At 35.9% G+C, this 18749-nt stretch overlaps 3 protein-coding genes and 2 long non-coding RNA genes across 7 annotated transcripts; 3 read left to right on the top strand and 2 right to left on the bottom strand.

Moving 5' to 3' along the window:
* Positions 1-717: 717 nt before the first annotated feature.
* LOC124193186 (elongation factor 1-gamma-like) lies at positions 718-2980 on the bottom strand. Its single transcript, XM_046586887.1, has 8 exons — positions 2686-2980; positions 2428-2577; positions 2298-2361; positions 2092-2234; positions 1717-2014; positions 1302-1661; positions 1103-1227; positions 718-939 (listed from the first exon to the last, which is right to left on the bottom strand). Exons 1-8 carry the CDS (start codon positions 2695-2697, stop codon positions 784-786), a joined length of 1308 nt encoding a protein of 435 aa, XP_046442843.1. The 5' UTR covers positions 2698-2980; the 3' UTR covers positions 718-783.
* On the top strand, positions 864-1927 carry LOC124193189. Its single transcript, XR_006874111.1, has 2 exons — positions 864-1003; positions 1076-1927. It is a non-coding gene; the product is annotated as an uncharacterized LOC124193189 (long non-coding RNA).
* A 372-nt stretch (positions 2981-3352) lies between the features above and the next one.
* On the top strand, positions 3353-5788 carry LOC124193185. Of its 2 annotated transcripts, none has more exons than XM_046586884.1 (7): positions 3353-3494; positions 3570-3786; positions 4009-4313; positions 4374-4640; positions 4802-4840; positions 4918-5234; positions 5591-5788. In XM_046586884.1, the coding sequence occupies exons 1-7, from the start codon at positions 3398-3400 to the stop codon at positions 5669-5671; spliced, it is 1323 nt and encodes a 440-aa protein (XP_046442840.1). In that variant the 5' UTR covers positions 3353-3397; the 3' UTR covers positions 5672-5788. The 2 variants fall into 2 exon arrangements, with proteins under 2 accessions (XP_046442840.1, XP_046442839.1); XM_046586883.1 differs by having other exon boundaries at positions 4006-4313.
* A 137-nt stretch (positions 5789-5925) lies between these two features.
* On the top strand, positions 5926-18322 carry LOC124193187 (intraflagellar transport protein 46 homolog). Of its 2 annotated transcripts, none has more exons than XM_046586888.1 (8): positions 5926-6513; positions 11331-11476; positions 13266-13340; positions 13978-14131; positions 14240-14314; positions 14745-14854; positions 14945-15072; positions 17633-18322. In XM_046586888.1, the coding sequence occupies exons 1-8, from the start codon at positions 6415-6417 to the stop codon at positions 17785-17787; spliced, it is 942 nt and encodes a 313-aa protein (XP_046442844.1). In that variant the 5' UTR covers positions 5926-6414; the 3' UTR covers positions 17788-18322. The 2 variants fall into 2 exon arrangements, with proteins under 2 accessions (XP_046442844.1, XP_046442845.1); XM_046586889.1 differs by lacking the exon at positions 17633-18322 and adding an exon at positions 15702-15818.
* LOC124193188 lies at positions 15888-17001 on the bottom strand. The gene is made up of 2 exons (XR_006874110.1): positions 16399-17001; positions 15888-16333 (listed from the first exon to the last, which is right to left on the bottom strand). It is a non-coding gene; the product is annotated as an uncharacterized LOC124193188 (long non-coding RNA).
* Positions 18323-18749: the final 427 nt, after the last annotated feature.

Here is an 18749-nt window from a genome sequence, read left to right as displayed (position 1 = left end):
CTTCGGACGTTAGCCAATTCTATTTGGCGTTCCGTATTTTACAGGCGTTTTCAGGCTGATCTGTATGATAGGTTTTTCTTTTAAGTGTCACAAATTACCCTTCACGGTGGGAATTTTGTTATATCATGCAGTTAAGAATGCTGAATCGTATGAATAATTTTATAGATAAAAAGGAAATTAAAAAATATTATGGTAAAAACGTTAGGGTTTGTCAACATGATCACAGCTCGTCTTAATGACCAAGCGAACCAATAAACACTTTGTAGCTGGGCTTAGAGCTTGGATCACTTGAGTATAAAATAGTTAGCCAAATTGTTGGTGTAATCGAGCACTAGAGGCACTACTGTTGATTATTCCTATTTCGCCTGTGAAATCGATCCATCAGCTTGGAAAGTCGGAGAACCTGGTGCTCTGTTGTATGTTAATCCGCCTTTTTTTGTAAAAAGCTTTTGTGCACCATTTTCTCGTTCATAACAAATTCTAAATTTTGTTTGATAATTGGTATACCAAACCACGCAAATTATTGTTCAAAACGCTTTGAGATGTATAAATACTGCTTTGAAGTTATTAACATGAGCGTGACTTGCAACTCATCAAAGGGGAGTGTAATAAAATGGTCTGTGACCCCAATGGAGAATCAAAGAGGGGATTAAGCAATATATTCTTAAATCAGCAAGCTAAAACAATTTAATGTAAGTCTGAATGAACTCCAACATATCAAGTAGCTCATCAGTTGTATTGATAATGGTTGTGATACAACACTCCACGAGTATAGATACCAAACTACTTGAAAATCTTTCCCTGGTTGAAAGGACGACCATTTTTATCAGTGCCGGACCAGGCAAAATACTCCGCCACCATCTTCTTGGTTTCATCTGAATCAGGGTTCAATTTCTTCCAGTCGTATGTCTCGTAGTCAATCTGCCAATCAGGACACAACTAAACAAAAAATATTGTTAAAACTTAGATCCATTACTTCAAGCAAAGCTAAGCTTAAAAACAGGTAAGTCTTATTACTTTCCCTCTACTTGTTACACAAAATATCGAAAACAAAAAATATTTGTGTCTTTGAAAGAGGTAACATCATTGTAAACCATCTTACCTGGAAAGCTAAATCTTGCCCACGCCACACCCAAATTCCTGAAATGGTACAATCATTGTCTGTTCCAAATAAGCACATGGATGCAAAGCATTGTTTCCTCATTTTATCCAAACGTTGATACATGCCTATTAAAAAATGTGAATATTATGGGATTTCTTCTTTGAAAACAAAAAAAAAAAAAAAAAATTGTGGAATATACCAGAGATTAAATTGCAAGACATGAAGACTTTGGTAAGTTCATCAGAGTATTTGTACTCTCCAAACCAGATAGAATAATTTTCCTTGTCGAATTTGTCCCAGAAATAAGGGATGGATTTTGACTCTTCATTGTTAGAATAAAATCTTTTGAAATCATCCATGTTGAATGTTCCTTTGGGCATTTCATCAAATGGATCCTTGGACTTGGGTTCCTCTAATAGGGCTGCATCAGCTGCATCCATTTCCTCAGCCTCTTCTGGCTCTTCCTTCTTTGGCTTTGGTTTCTCTTCTTTTTTCTCTTTCTTCTTTTCATCCTTGACAGATTTCTTTTCTTCCTTTTTCAGAGATCCAGTTATTTTACCTGTTGACACATTGGATAAAAATGGCAATGAATTAAATGTTTAGAATTTTCTTACTCTGAAATTCAGCAAACTTCTTGGGATCAACTGGACACTCTTTCTGGCATATCTTAAAGTCTCCAATGATGGCTTTGAATTGTGGTTGGTTAACACAAGTAATAAACCATCTATTCAAATTTTGATAAGGCTTCCTGTTAGTTTCATCACAAATGCTCTCATAAAGGTGGAGAAGATTGCTAGAAAGAACAATATCTGCAAGAGTTATTTTCTCTCCAACCAAAAAGGTGCGTGTAAGAAGGTGGTTGTTGACGACAGACAAAATAGCCTTCAATTCTTCTTTAGCATGTTCAACAGCCTATACAAACAATACACCAATTAACATTGTACATATAAAATTAGCTTTGCACAAATAAACTAAAATAAGAAACATACTTGTTTGTTGTACTGAATGATTCCAAGGACAGGGAAAACAATAGTACAGGACAGTGGAAGAATTTCACTGTCGGCAAATGACATCCACTGAAGGACTTGGGCCTTTTCCACGTCACTGTTTCCTCGAAGCTGCTGGTTGGCAACTGTTCAATAACACTCATTACATCTCAATTCCAGAGGAATACTATTTTAGTAGTAATATTTACCGAAATATGCAATTGCATTGCTCTCAGCAATGCACTGCCCATCTTGGGATTCAAAAGCTGGAACCTATCAATACAATCACATAGACTTAAAACTTTCCACCATGAAAATGAACCGCATAAAGAAAATTACCTTTCCCAACGGAAATTTCTTCAAAAAAGTTTCACTCTTGTTGGTCTCGCCGAAGACGAAGTTGGAAGCGACATTTATTTTGAAACCAGAGTATTGAGCAGCAATCAAAGCCTTATTGGCCCTGAAGTTGCTTGGGTAAGTGTACAAAGTCTAAAATTAAAAAAACCCGATTAATTAGATATTGGACAACAGAATCACGCTTTAAAACACAAGAAGATGTCACGGAATTTCTTAGATTCAAACACAGATCGTACTTACTCCAGAAGCCATGATGATCAAATGCAGGGACGAGAACCTGACGTGGAACCAAGAAGAAGTCTGCTGCAAGAGAGAACGAGCTCAAACGTGAGAATAGTTGAAAATTTCTACATGGCAACGCTGTTAAGCGCGCAGCCCTTTGTTGGTCTGCCTTGCGGGCCACTCTTGCAGAGTTGCAGTTAGGATGTGGAAAGTGGAATGTGGAATGTGGAAGTGGAATGTGGAGGTGGAAAGTGGATACTTAAAACGGAATAGAGCTAGAACTTTAAAATGCAAACACTAGAATGCGACACTAGAATCGCCGCTAGACCGACCTGGAACCGACGGAACAGAACTATGGTTTTTTTACGTTTACTCATGCTCTTCTTGTCTTCTAGAGATCAAAGGCTACCTGACTTCTATAGGCTGCCGGTCGTGCCACGACATCTTTGGGGAGAAACTGAGAATCCATGAAAGCATCAACTGTCTTAGCAGCACTTAGCAGGAAGGTGTACTTCGGTAGTTCGGTCTCGGTGGTACTTCGGTACTTCGGTAGTCGGTACTTCATGGACTTAGCACGAAGACAAGAAGTGTATCAAGCTCAAACTGTGTTAAAAAGAACAGTTTTACGCGAGTCAAGAAAGGACTTCAAACCAAACAATTCAAATATTTTCAAATAATTAACTCAGTGCATTCATCTGAAGTCGGAGCGTTAGTGTAGAAAGTAAACAAAATGCCCGCCATTGTTTTAGAAAAGCCGAAACTCAGCAGACCTATGTGGAATTCATTAAAATCACACATAATCAGAGAGAGACAAAGGAAAAAGCAAGGTTGTTATGATGAAGCTCCACAATAATTGTGTTAATGTTTCAATTGTGCTCTGTAACTCATTTACTCTTAAACAGAACAAGAAGCTGATGCTGAGGTCGAGCGACAGCGAAGAGAAAGAGAAGATCAGCAAAAAGAACAAGAGATGACTTTAGAAGAAACTAAGGAACAAGTTGCTCAGTCAGAATCCAGGCTTTCTCAACTGAAAGAGGATAAGCATCAATTATTTCTGCAACTCAAAAAAGTTCTAAATGAGGATGATACGAGAAGAAAAATCAAAGAATCCAGTTTCAAGTATGCTATCTATTTTTTCTTTTAAAATTCATTCTTAGCATAGAATAAGAAGACAATATTCATGCTGAAATATCCTAGGAAGTGTGTAAATAGTAAATGGACACTAAAAGTTTAATTTGGTAAAATTTTCCCTACCAGTGTTCATATCAAGAGTGATCAATATCCTATGAAATTTTTGTCCATATGAATTAGATTAGAAACTCAAATATTTTTCATTAGCAGTGATATGATGCTGTTTCATCCCTATCCATCTGGAGCTCCATTAGTGCATCCAAACACCCATGGTTCTGTGTACATGCATCCTAATCTTGGGGCTTCAAGGCCAGTATTTAATGGAGGGAAGGAAGAAAGCATTTTGAATTTGCAAGGAGTGCCTCCTTCATCACTTTATGGACAAGCAATCAATATGGTTCCTTCTCTTGGACATCAAAGTCAAACAAATCAGAAGAGACCTCGTAGTCCATCCCCACCACCACCACAGCTGTATCATTCTTACAAGCCACCAGCCCTTTCCCCATACAATTCAAGTATAAATCATTCTTGGTGAGCACTATACTGATTTATTTATTGTTTACTTTCTTTTCTAGAGAGTATAGGTAGTCCCTATGGAGGGAGCCCTGCAGTTCCAGGCAGCATCTTTTACACTCACTCAGTTTCTGTAAGTGCTGCCCATAGCGCAGCCAGTGCTGGTTACCAACTTCCTCCAGGATCCATGTACAGCTATCCCAACCACTCGGGTTCTTCTCGCCCAACATATTCTGTTCAGACTCCCGCATCATCGAAAGATGATGGTAAGCACCATGCAACTGTTTATGTAGGACAAGGAAATGTGCTATCTCAGAATGCTCAAAGAAGTAAGTTTTTATGGATCAATTCTAATTTTTTTATTTTAATGCAAATTACGCTATTCAAGTAATTCATGCGATAACAAGAAGAAGAAGAAAAATTAATGTTGATAATTTCTGGAATTATAACTTAAGAGATTACTGAAAATTTTTATTGTACTTATTTGTAGGCATCCCAACAAGAAATTCTGGCCCATCTTTGAATCAAGGTTTAAAATAATTATTTTTTTTTTTTCTTTTCAAATATTTAAATTTCTGTTTGTTATTTTTTTAAATGCAATTCAAGGATATCACCAGCCAATTGAACATATGATAAACAAAAATTCTAATGCTTACGGAACTACCGAACAAGAGAAGATTTTCATTTCTCCTTCTCTTGGTTCTAGTCCAAATGTATCCACGAATGTCAATTCTGTTTCGGCAGGAGGGTTGCGGCCTCATACTGGGTTGTTAACTCCAATTTCGTTACCTGGTGCCTCACATCCTTCTGGAATTCCTATTCAGCAGCAAAACCATGCATCGAAGAGCGGTAGCATCATAACAGGAAACCCGTTACGACCTCCGACCTCAGCTGGCTATCACTCTGCTATACCTGCTTCCAATGTAAGTGAAAATAAATTCCCCGTCTGTTCGCCATGTGTTTAAATGATCGAGTCTGTTTCCAGCTTAATAATGACCAAATCGAATCGATTGATCTTGATTTATGTCATTTACAATGAGCCAGTCAATAAAATTGATTTGCATTATATATAATGATCAGTGTGTCGGGGATTGTATTCTAAATTTTAATTTATTTGATGTACGAAAGCTGAGATCAAACATTTGATTTCGATTGGTATTACAGGCAGCTGGGTTGTCAATTTAGAACTGTTTCGAATTACCTCTCCAACAACATTTAATATATAAGTAATTTTTACTCGTTTATTCATGGAGAGTACTCATTCCATTTATATTTTCAGGCGCAAAATAATCGTCTAGTGAATACACAGAGTGGAGGCCAAACCTGTCATCCTACCCGTTATTACGGAAATTCGAGTTGAGAAGGAAATTTCTGCAACAAAACCTGCACTAAACAACTAACAATCGACCGTATGATTATTGTTTACTCCATGTAATGTTGCTTTTCTTCGGTTTATTACATTCCTTTATAACTTCAATATTATTTTCGTGAGTCTCTCGGGTTTGATTCTTACAATTGGCTAGAGTCTGTACTAAAAGTAATCAAGTTGTCAAGTCCCAATAATAATAATTACGTTGCGTAAATTTTATTAAGTGAAGATTTTAAATCAAATAAAAATAAAGGATAATTAGTGTTGCAATCTTTACCTTCTAGGTTAACTGTAGTAGGAATAATAATAGGAGGCAACGAATTATCATTTACTAAAAATATAAAAATAAAAACATCAACATCGCTATAATTTCCAAATAAAACAAAAATGTCAGTAGTGAAGTTTCAAGGATCTGTTGATCCCGAAAACTGCATAACTTCTAAAACATCTTTTGGAACAATTACGAATCCTCTAGGAGGAAATATCGATGCATTTTAGATTTGAAATAAAATATGAAGGTGCAATCTTTAACGCATCACGTTAAACTGAGCGTCCAACAAAACCAAAACGATCTCCATGTCGCCAAGCGGGTGTGTTACCAACTGAAAACCCAGTTTTATTGTTTTATGTAACTTTCCAAACGTTGTCATGGTGATCTAAGCATAACAAGCCGGGCCCCTAAAAAGCTAATATTATTTTGATTTCATTTATTGTTCAAGTTCACCCATAACACGATGTCTGAAGTGGAATTGCTTAAAGACGGGACAAATGCCGAAGAAGAACAAGCCCTAGAAATGGAAGAATGGAGTGATGATGAACATCAATCACAAACGGTAAAATATTCGCTATCTTTCTTCAAACGTTAATCTACCTATTTAACTATAACCGCGGCCGTGTGTTTTATATTTATTTAAACTTGATGTTTGCGTTTTCGTTTCTGGATAAACAATTTCAAATACGTTTAAGCTTATGTTTAAATAAGTTTATGTTTAACTGCTATTATGCGCTTCTTTTTTGTTTTGCTTTTAACTTCGCTTGCAACGCTAGGCGGCTAAGCTCATACAGAAATATTTTATTTTATCTTTTAATTTAAACGCTGAATTTGTAAATGTTTTATTCGTGGCTGTTTAGTGAATTTGGTATAGTCAAATAGCGTTTTCACTTTAAGTAGAACATTTTTTAATCGATAATTTTTTTCAAGGTCTTTATTCACAACATAATTTTAGAAGCGTATAGAGACTGACGCATACAAAACTGAATTACGCGTGGGAAACCGGCTAAATGAACCTTCCATCAAATTGGTCATAACTAAGCCGGCAATCAAATTAAGAACACATTTTTTTTATCAATTTGCATGGAAAGAAGACTAATAAAACTGTTTCAATGCCCTCGTCTTCCCCCCTCCAACATTTTTTAAGTTAAAAAAATTATACATTTTTTTTTTACTGAAACAAAATTAAATGCAATTAAATCATGTAACATCAATTTCTCCTGTAACGGGATAGCGGATAGGCGATTGGTTATTAATTAAATTAAATTGCGCGACCCATAAAATTCATACAATAAATTTGAAAATTTAAATGCTATATTGTGTTAGCGTATCATCCGGTATCATCTACACAATGTCTAAAGGCCAAAATTTTAAATTTTAATCTCTGATAGATAAAAATTTAAAGTAGGGAAAAATGCTATTTTCTTGGTTTTTTACTTTGTGCAACCCCTAAATATAAAATTTCAGTCAAAATAAAAAATATAGGTTGCTATAAAACATGATAACGCACCCCATTTCGTAAGGCCGATAGCAAATTCTAAAATAAGGGGAAAATGAAACACCCTAGACAGGATCTAGTCTACGTATACATTTGAAACAAAATGCCTTTCTCTTAGAAATTAATAACACATAAAATATAATGAATTTCGAGTTGCAAAAAAAGTTATTAAATCACCCGATAGTTTAGATTTTAATTTTTATGAAGAAAGTATAGAAATTGAGGTGAACTACAGTGAAATAATTAATTAACTTAGGGACTCGAGAAATCTCCATACGCCACCGCACGGGTATGGAGAGATTGTTGCCAATGACCATGTTAAATTTCCCATTCGACGGGAAGCTACTTTTTTACTAGCGACATTTGCATGGACATGATAGGGAGGCTCCTTTGAATCAACGCCATCTAGGCTGTTGCGGCATATGGACATTCAAATGGGCCGTTTAGTAAAATGGCCGGAGCCCCTCCCCCCCTTATGGGAAATTTAACATTGTCATTGGCAACCATCTCATAGACGTTTTCAGTCCTTTATCTGGTGAGTAGGGTTGGGACCGAAGCGTCTGTTGCGCTTTGGTACAACACCGCACGGCAACGTCCATGACGCGTCGTATGCAAAATCCCCAAGTCTTATCTCTCTCTCTCTCTTCTCTCGTCACCCAACCACCCACCTACTCAACTTCGAAGTTGGGTGGGTGGGTGGTATTTGACGAGGGCTGGGTGCAGAGCTATAGATGATGGTATAACCACTGCCTGTTAAAATTTTCCTCTCGAAAATTTTTCCTAAAGTTGCAGCCAATATCGCGAATCAAAAGTGAAAAATGGGCTTAAGTATCGATTTAGACCTAATTGTCAGCGCCAACAGCGGCCATCTACTGAAACTTTGTTAATTTTGGTACTTGAAAAAAAATGTGTTTCCCAACACACCCGATGTGGCTCTGTAACTAAGGTCTCCAGCCAGAACACTTCCAGGAGGAAAAGGCAATGGAAGGCCTTTCCATATAAATGGTTCAACCATACATCTATAACTCTGGCTGGGTGGGTGGGTTCGTCACCAATTTAATGCCGTGCGTCAGGGTTGACACCCTAGCGATGTCATAGTTAAAGAGGGGATGGTTTGTTCACTTACTAGAAATTTTCCATAAGGCTGGATCCCAAGTTGCTACGATAAATGGTAGTCCAAGCGGATTTTCTCCAGAACTATGTCTGAATACATTTTTTCTAAGTCCTTGCGAAAGAAAACAAATTCGGATTTTGTAAAAAAATTTGAGAAAACTCGCATTTTTTACATTAGAATTTTTAAATTGCCTACAGAATTTAAAAAAATTGCTAATCATAAGCCCTTTTTGGAAGCAACACTATTCACACGATTCAGTAACGCTACGCTTGGTGGCAGCACCATTCATCGCGGCAAAGGACTTTGAAAAAAACCCTGAAAAACCGAGGATCTAGCCTAATGGAAGGCTACGATTTCTAGTACTAGTGCAGCCATTGTAAGAAACTCGCGAGCCGCGAGTGGGTCCACTATTTCACTTGCAATGGCTGCACTACTACTAGAAATAGAGGTGCGCTTTCCCTCTTTTTCTTCTTAATTTTTTTTCTAATTTTACAATAAAGCGATCGACGACAAAAAAATATTAAAAAATAGAGCAGGGTTTTAAAGATTAACATTTATTTATTTTAAAATAAACACAAATGTCTTTCATACAATAATAAAATAAAGAAACACGTAGTCCCATAAGGCCCGTGTGATACTGTGGCGACGGGTTTTTATTTGGGGGGTTGGGGAGTAGGCATGATGAAGTTGCGAGCTTTGGTCTCAGCAGGCCCGCGGTTAGGGTATAGGGGGAAGGGGGACAATACTCCTTACCAGGACGCTGCAAAGCAGACGAAAATTTCTTCGTGCTTTAGCATAATAGAGTTGCTGCACAAAGAAAACTCTTTTCATCGAAAGAACTTATTAATTGGCTATTTTTATTGGTGACTAATTGGACCAATACCATACCTTATCCACATTTTTTGCATCATTTATTTCTTAACAAATTATTTTTGTAAACATGAATCTCTATCAATTAATGAAAAAGAAAAGTCAAGGGGTTGATAACTCTAATAACCAAAAATTTTAGACCAGTTCTTGAGGTAAATGGAAACATTGCTAACAAAGGAAAACCTGGAAAAAGGGTAAAAAGGGTAGAAAGGGTAAAAAGGGTAAAAGAAAGGTAGAAAAGGTTATGGAAAAACTTACAGCATTGGGAGAAAGGGTACGAAAAGTCAAGCGTATCACAAGGATGTTTTCGCGGACGCCACTGCAGCAATGCCACATATCCCTAATCGAGTAATCGTATTTAAATCTCTTCCCGGCCAAATGACGTTGCTGTAAAGCTGAACTTGACAATGATGTTTCATTGTTTTCTTTAAAAAAAATGTGGGAAACACAGGGAAAGGGGTACATTTCTAAAAAAAAGAAGGGTTTGGTAGCAAAATTCTCCAATTTTTCTTGGAATGGGAGGAAAAACCAAATTTTACAAAAGACTGCCTCGCGCGCCTCCCCTTTTGGTTAATTCCGCGCATTGTAAGTAACAATTTTTTAGAAATATTTGGAAAAATTAGAGTTGACAACCCCTTGAGAAAATTAGTTTACTTTTATGTATGTTATATGTTATTACTTTATATGTATACTTATTATATGTTCTTTTCCTGAGTTTCGTCTGCTCATTTCTCTCAAATTTTGGGAACGCACGAAAACTGTGAAATTACGAAAAAAATGTCAAAATATTGAACCCTCACGATTCCCGTAAATAATCAACGAATTTAAATTGGATTTTAAATTAAGGGGTATCCGAATATTAAAAAAAAAAAAAACATTTTCATAAGGGTACAAGGGGTCCGCAACTCAAATTTGATTTTAAAAATAAGCTCATTTTTTTTGCTTTCCTATCATTTTTTTGCTTTCCGCCCCTTTTTTTATTTTTTTTCGTTTTCTTTGCTTTTTCTACTAAAATCTCTAATCTAAAATTATGTTATCCATGTTGGCGTTATGCCTCTGTACTTGTTTTTTTTTTGCGCTGGAGGTCTGTCACGTTTTTAAACTTGTCATATAGATAAGACTTTTCATAAGATTGAACTAACCTTTTGCACATAGTCCCTGCTGCATGAATTGAGCATTTCTCACCGGCAAGTAATTTAAATTGTTGGGGTTTATCAGCAAAGATTCCCCGAATAATGCAACTCTATCTTCTTGAGTCATTTTCAAAAGTTCTTCGTCTGAAGCAAACAATGAACGCACGTCTAGCTCAAGATGTTCAAGTTTTTCTATGTTGATCATGGAAATAGTTCGGACGCTATTGAATTTTAATTTTTGTAATATTAGCTCTACCTGAGGACTTAATTCCACATCATATTCACGTAACAAGTCAAAAACACTGGACGCTTTGTTTTGGTGTGCCATAGTTGCAAGTCAACAGAGAAATTACACGAAAATTGTTACCGAGAATCTCGAATGTTTACTACTGAATAGCCCCTTGTCTGCTAGGATTTTTCAGGAAAAAAAAAGGAAATTTCCGTTTTTTGCTTTTATGCCTTCCTTTTCCTTCATTTTTCTCCTTTCCTTGTTTTTTTCTTACCGATCCCTTTTTTTTCTATTTTTTTTACTCCGGCTCATTTTTAATCCTTTACCTCCGTTTTTTCATTTTTCTTGCTCATCCTTCCTCTTTTTGGTCATTTTATTGTGGCAAATTTGAGTTGCGGACCCCTTGTAAGGGTATCTCGTAAAGGGTAAAATTACTTTCGGTAATAATTTAACAAAAGAGGAAATTAGTGCAAAAATTATGCATAAAGTAACAAACATTGTAAAGATATCAATATATTCATTAATCATTAAACAGAAGATCGAAAGTGACTTTAGCGCCCACAAATTAAGAGCCACGTATGACACTGATGACGTCACAGAAATATTCGATGAAAATATATTTCATGCTAAAGACGAGACAGAAATGGACCACCTGCAGCAGGAAGAAGAAAATGATGCAAAGTAAGAATGGTACAGTCGAGTAAAAAAAGATGTCCAGTCCCAGTGAAAAAATGTAAGCGAAAATGTAGCGTTTCCCGGGTATAGACAGAAAGGGATTGCGAAAAGGTCAAGGTTCGTAATAAAAATCATCCCAATACCACTTTTTGTTAGGTTTCTCTGCTACTTTAAAAAAAGGGAAATGGACTTAAACGTAATCATTTTTTTTATTTTTCTCTTCCACAAGTGAAAGAAACTAGTGATTAACGAGAAATTAAGTGATCCCATGACTTGAAATTCTAAAAAATAAGAAGTGACGAATCAATCAGAATAAGAGAATTGTTTTTAGAATCCTCCAACATCCTTGTTTTTTTTTACTGCGCGAAGGCGACGGGGCATACTTTCAACTATGCTTTCCAAGTACTCTTCGTTTCTATTTAATTCATCCCACCGCTCCGAGATGAATTGGAATAATTCGTCACTGTTTCTTGAATGAAGTGCGTGTTAGCGAACGCCATCCGTGCTGTAAACTTATTAATTCAGACGGCAAAAAGATAGCTCCATAAATTTTCTATAGGGTTCATGTCAGCACCTTTGGTGGGACAGTCAAGGGCTATCAACCGGCGTTGATTGTTTTACCAGTCCTGCGTTTCATGCGCTCTATAAATGCAGGAACTATAAAAATAGTTAATTAAAAATATTCAAATTTCATGTGTAATCTATTTGATCGCAAACTCGTCCTAAACAAATGTCACTTCCTCATCTGGTGCTTGTCCACTAAATATGGGATTGAAATTTGTTCTAAAATATTTACATACTTAGGAGCTCTTAGGTTGCCTAGAATTTTCCTTAGTGGCGTTACTCCTCCTGGGCACATTCCGCCCAAAACGAAAACGGTAGACCGACCGCTTTTCTTTACTTCTAAAATATTTCCACGGATGTATCGCTGTGTTTTCAGCCGACGGACGTGGATTTTCCCGTTTGCTGATGAAGACCGACACTTCTCATCAGTGAAAATGAATTGAAGTTCCAAATATCAATTGGCATATTAACATGTCGAAGGGCAGAGCGAAGGCGGCCTTCGCGATTCTCATCAGTCAGCACGTCTTTAATTGCCGAATTCGTGAATGAAAACCGACTTCATTAAATGTGTTTGTGATTGAGTTTCTTGTTAAGTTTGCCGAGCCGGCCTTTGCTCCAATGTCACGAGTGGTATCAAAATTGTTCACTGCGGCTAAAACAATTTTTGACAATATTATAATATAATTAAAATAACTTGAGAAACGTCTGCAACAAGTTAGCAGAAAATCTTCCTCTTCTGATGTTGACCTAGGTCTCCCAGGAGATTTTCTAAACTTTACAGCTCCAGCCCCCTGGATATTAAGTATTTTAGCATAATGACCATTTGAGAGAATCCAGCCCGATGAAGATTGAATATTTAAATTCGATTAGCGTATTGAGTGATAAGAATTTACAAAATTAGGCAAAAGTGGCCCAGTAAATCCATTTATGGGAACATTTACGTCCCGATTTTTCTGATCCATCATTTCACCTGAACTGACACGCGACTTGATTTCAAATAGCCATAAAGAAAGAGAAAGGAAAAAAAGCAAAAAAACAATGGGGATAATTTTTATTACAATTTCTACTTTTCCCGCAGTACACTTTCTTTCCATAACCTGGAAACTCTACATTTTCGTTTACTTTTTTTTCACTGGAGACTTAACATCTTTTTTACTCAACTGTACAACAAGAAACTTTTTCCTCTAAATTTTAGCATGTTTAATTAATTATTTATGTTTATAAAATTTAGCTTGTACGACCCTGTCGAGCTAACCAGCGTGAACGTTCCATTCCAAATAAGGGAACTGTTTCATTTTATAACAAAGTAAGTAATTATAAATAATACTTCAAAAGAAAATTCAGATTTCCCGTAATAATAGCCACTGAAGGCAAAAAATCAAACGAAATGTTTCCCTTTAATACTATTTTTGTGGATTCGTAGAACAGAGTCGAATCTTGCAACACGTGTTGTACCCGTTAAAATACCCAATAAAAAGCTTTTTTTTTTACTTGGAGAGGAGAGTGGTGTTGGATGGAAAACACTGGGTGAACCGTAACACAATTTGCAATGATTACAGTGATTATTAATGAAAACACAAAACGAAAATGTAACTAAACAATGCGACAAAAAATGGCAAATTTTTTGAAGGCCAGTGGGATTCAAGAATGACTACCAGCAAATGTGCCAAATATAAGCATTTTGACATTCAAATTACTTAGATCTAGTATTGCTAGCAAAATAAAAGTAAAACAGTTAGAACAGTCTCTAGATTGGTGCTACAGCTTTTTATGAGCAGGGTTTTAATTAAAATATTTATGAGTTACTTTCAGTATACCTACCAGAAGTTTCGTAACGCACAAGAAAAAAATATGTACACATTTTCACGACGCTCACAAAAATTGATTGGTTTGAAATCAATTCACTTTTCAACTTCCATAAGTAAAGTTTTTTTTTAATCAAGGTACCGTCCCCAGATCCTAGAAATGGAAACAAAGTTGAAACCTTTTCTTCCGGATTTCATCCCAGCTGTTGGAGATCCAGACGCATTTATGAAAATTGATCGTCCGGATGAAAAAGTAGAATTCCTTGGACTGACAGTTATTGACGAGCCATCGGTTTGTTTTTTACTCATTTCCATACTTTCTTAAACGTTAGAAAATTTTGTAAAGGTTGTACTATCAATAATCAATTTCATCTTCTTCATACATGTTCTTCCAAATTAGTTGAGCCAAAGTGATCCGTCTGTTTTAGACTTACGTCTACGATCAATTTATAAACAGAGTTCAGCAAAAACAGCGGTGAGTTTTTATGACAATATTATAGTACATTTTCGTTTAGATGCTATCCCTAATAAATACTTAATGATAATGACTGGGCATTCAGACTGGCGCAGTAACGTGGCGTAAAAATAACTCCGCAAAACAAGAAAATAACCTTTCGTGAAAAATTTTCGACAAGCTATTAAACTATTGAATCCTTTTTTAAAAAGCTTTTATTTCGTTACAGTTTGAACGAAAAGTCAGCATAAAAGTAAACAAAAAATCCATAACTTTACGGTAAATTATTGAATAGTTAGTATTGGGAGTAATTTGTTACATGTAATTTTCATGTCACATTTTAGTTTTCTGTTTGACAGAGTAGGGTAGGAGGAAAATTTACAAAGTCCGGATACTTAATTCAATAAATTTTGGAGTGTTGATGTATTTAACTGATGTCACGATTACGCAGATTGCAAGAACAGTAGAAGAAGGAAACAAAACCAAGGCTATTGACAAATGGATCAAAGATATAAATGAGTTGCATCGTTTGAAACCTTTGCCAACAGTAACTTATTTCAAGTTGGTATAATTTGACAAATATAGTTTTTTTTTTCGATGTTTTTCTTAATTTACGACAGCATATCATTAGAATTGTTCTTATTCCAACAGGCCTTTGCCTGATATAGATGCATTGCTTCAAGAATGGAATTCAGACATCGAAGAAATTCTATGCGACGACAAGTTTCTTCAATCAGACATACACTGTGATTTACTTTGTTACATTGACATTGCGTGTGGTAAGAAATTTCTATTAGGTTAATTTCGTTTTATTTCATTTATTGTACCCACCAAAAGAATCAACACTTCGTGTTTTATTTCAACCCTTTTAAGACGTTCGAATAGAATACCAGATTCATATTAAAAAGGCTGAACCCTCCAACAAGGATGCGAGACACGATCAGTACGTTGTACAACACAAAAAATGAAATTTTAGATGGAAGGCAGTGAAAGTTCAAGCTATGGCTACCTACTATCAATTTTTCATGACTGAATTATGTTTCGATGTTATGAACAAAATAGGGATTATATAGTATCGGGGCAGTCGAGAGCAGCTTACGGTAAAACGCGTACTACAGGAGAGAAAATACAAAGGTTCTTACAACAAAGTCTTACAAATAAAAAAGTTGTCATTTTAGAATCAAAATCAAACTGAATTTCATGTGGCATAAAATTCATTTAAACCACCCCATGGGGTTACAGGGCTAAAACTCCTGATGAAAGAAAACTACATTTTTGAAGATAATTTGAACTAAAAGGTCTTTGGCCCAAAAAATAAAAAGCTAAGAGTTTTATGGTTAGAAAGATGCCCAACAAGTGTTGATTCTGTGGGTACTGTAAATGATATGTAAAAATGTAAATTATTTAGGCTTTTTGGACATCCCTATTTATCCCGGATATCGAGTTCACTCTTTGCATTTGTTACTTACTCTCTATTCGGAAATGGGGCGCTTGCAGAAGTAATAAAGTAAAAGAAAACATCAAACTACTGTACACGTCAAATAACGAAGTATTTTACTAAAATACCACTGAAACATAATTACAGGAAAATGGGCTACCTTGATTGATGTATCCCCGTAAAAAATACATAGTGCATTTTATTTTGGTTTGTAGCAAATAAAATAAAATAGAATCAAGTCTCGGCATAACTCAGTGTTCCTATAAGAACAAATGGCTGGAACAAAGGGTTCAGTGAGAGTTTTATGCTTTAGTTAAATGAAATAGAAACGTGAATCGAGATTACAGAGTATATCTTGACATCCTATTATAGACGAAATTATTCATTAGGGTTTGTGCATGAATAAGGGATCAGGTAAAAATAAATATAATTCTAATCAGTTTTTCACGCTGATTCTCAAAAGTATTTTTCTACTCTTAAAATTTGAATTTCAACACGTAATATCTCTTCAAAGTTGAGATAGGCTCCTCTTAGATTAAATCGGGTCCCCACCATGTTTGGTGGGCGGTCCTTGAAATCACTGTCCACCAAAATTTACTTTTCTAAATTTAAATATTGAATAATTTAGATTTAGACTAGCGTTTATTAACAGTATTGTTAAGCATACTTTCACATTGCTTTGTCATTTATATGCCAGACAGCTGCCTTTTCGTCAAAAGATTCTCCATCATCAGTGACAATCTCCCACGTTTTCGTCGTCAAGTCAAGAAGCCACTTTCACTAGAAGCCAGCACCAAGAAGCCACACTACCATACTGGCCAAGAAGCATCATGACGTATGAGGTGTGGCTTCTTGGTCCCCAGTCTCTGGCTTCTTGGAAAACACCGTTTTGCTTCTTTGGCAAATTGAATCCAAAAAGCCACAGTATAAGTCTTTGGTATGTGATGATGAACTTATCACAAGATTCAAGCACTAACACTTAATTTGCTCTAACACTTAACTAACATTAACACTTAGATTACCAAAGAACAACACAAACACTGAACATATATCTTGAGAAGGATACGTATATTTACCGATGCTGGGGAATACACTGCCGGGCAACTCTGGTTGGAAGAGACAGAGCGTGGGCTTTAATACACAGATGTGATTGCAACATCACTGTATACTTGAGGCGCAAATACAAATACAGTAGCACCATCACCAGGATGTGATTGTGCAAGAAGAGAAAGTGTTAGTTGGGTGGCGCAGTTACAATTGCACCATCCAACGCAATCGCACCATCAAGGCTAGCAGGGTCTGACTTGCTATAAGAACTGTCGGTTCCCGCCTTGCTACAGATAAAAAGAATTTTTTTTTCTAGAATTTAAGCCACACTGTGGTTCTATTACTAAAATAGTTTGCAATAATAGAATAATGGCAAATACTACACGGCTATAATAGTAAATCCTAGTCCATATGCCAGGAAGCTTTTTTTGTCAACTTTCTGCACAGTTTTCAGATAAAAAAAGTCTCTAATATGTTTCTAGAAATAAAAATTGTATGATAATATTTATTAAATTTTTGTTGATTTTTCTTTTACAATAACGAGCAGTTTTAAAAAAAGTCTTGTAAAATTAGTTACTTCAATAGCCTTTGATTTCAAATTTTTGCAGTGACATTATAGGATAAAAAAATGGGTAGCTGATGTGAATGTGCCTGTAAAATGTAAAAGGTAATTTTTAAAACCTTTTCCATAACAGTATCAAATAAGGAATCCCTACGATAGTTGTTAGCTTCCTGAAATGCATCAATAAGAAATTGTCGACTCCCTTGAATCCCAAAGAAATAATTTGAGGTTACCTTCTTTATGCCACCTTTATCCTTGGAATATTTATTCTACTTATTACCCAATACTTCAGGATTTGAACCATACCGCCCATACCTCAAAGTAAGGCAAAGCTTCCGGAGCTCGCCGAAAGGAGCAGCGCAGTCGAATTCGTCTTCTGAGGAGAAGGAGGGGGCTAAATGTCGACTGCTGGATTTTACACAGAGGAAGCCATCTCCTTATCTCTGAAACCTTTCCAAGAAAGATAATACACAACATGATTAATATAGCTTCTGTACGCCTAATTTTGTAAACGTCACTATCCATAATTGACAATTCCTTCACCAAACGATCCTTTAAATTGATTTCTTTGTTTTTGCCTCAAATCAAAAAAATAATTCAGCAACATTTTTTTGTTTAGATACGGTTGCGGTTTGTATTTACGAATTTGTAGTTCATTTGATCTGACAGAAAATGATTCGTCCATTAAATTTTGCATTGAGACAATCAAAGCTTCCAGTTTTTTTTTGTTTAAACGCAGGAATATCCGTTGAATAATTTGTCATCGCCGTTTTCCATAAGTTTTCCGAGAAGTTACTAGAACTTTTGCGGAAAAAGAAAACAATTCCGAGAATACATGGAGATTATGTATAGGGCTACGAGATGATTTAAAAATGTGATATAGACTACTACTGATATTATGTGTAAATTATACCACTCTGCCTTTTTCCCATTTCAGAAGTTTGAGCGTTGAACTTTAAGCGAGCGTTTATGCCATTGAATACACTGTTTACTTTCAATACCATTTCTTCAGTAAACCATCTCAAATAGCTCTTTAGCGTTATCAGCGTCCCTTCCGTTGAAATGCAACCCATCTTGTGTCCTCCCTTTGCATAATTCCTAATCTTGCTAACCCTAAACACTTTCAGTGGAATCCCTGTTGCATCCCTTGGTAGGCTTTTATTCCAGCGCAGCTAAATTTGGAGTTAATTCAATCCATATTTCCAAAGGAAAAATGTGTTAAAATTGATGCGAATAAAGAAAGACATAAATTTACTTGTCTTGAACGAACTTTCTCCTGTCATCACGTTGAAAATTAGTTCGAATGAAGGCGAGTAAATTTGTTTCAAGTATATTCGCATACTACACTGTCGTTAAGTTTTCTTCTAATCGACTTAGCCTTGTCTAGCCACCAGGCAACATGCCTCCCC

Source organism: Daphnia pulex, chromosome 4 (assembly GCF_021134715.1).
Source record: "Daphnia pulex isolate KAP4 chromosome 4, ASM2113471v1".
Classification (NCBI taxonomy): domain Eukaryota; kingdom Metazoa; phylum Arthropoda; class Branchiopoda; order Diplostraca; family Daphniidae; genus Daphnia; species Daphnia pulex.
The sequence above is the reverse complement of the archived record's forward strand: the minus strand, read 5'-3'. Positions and strand labels throughout refer to the sequence as shown.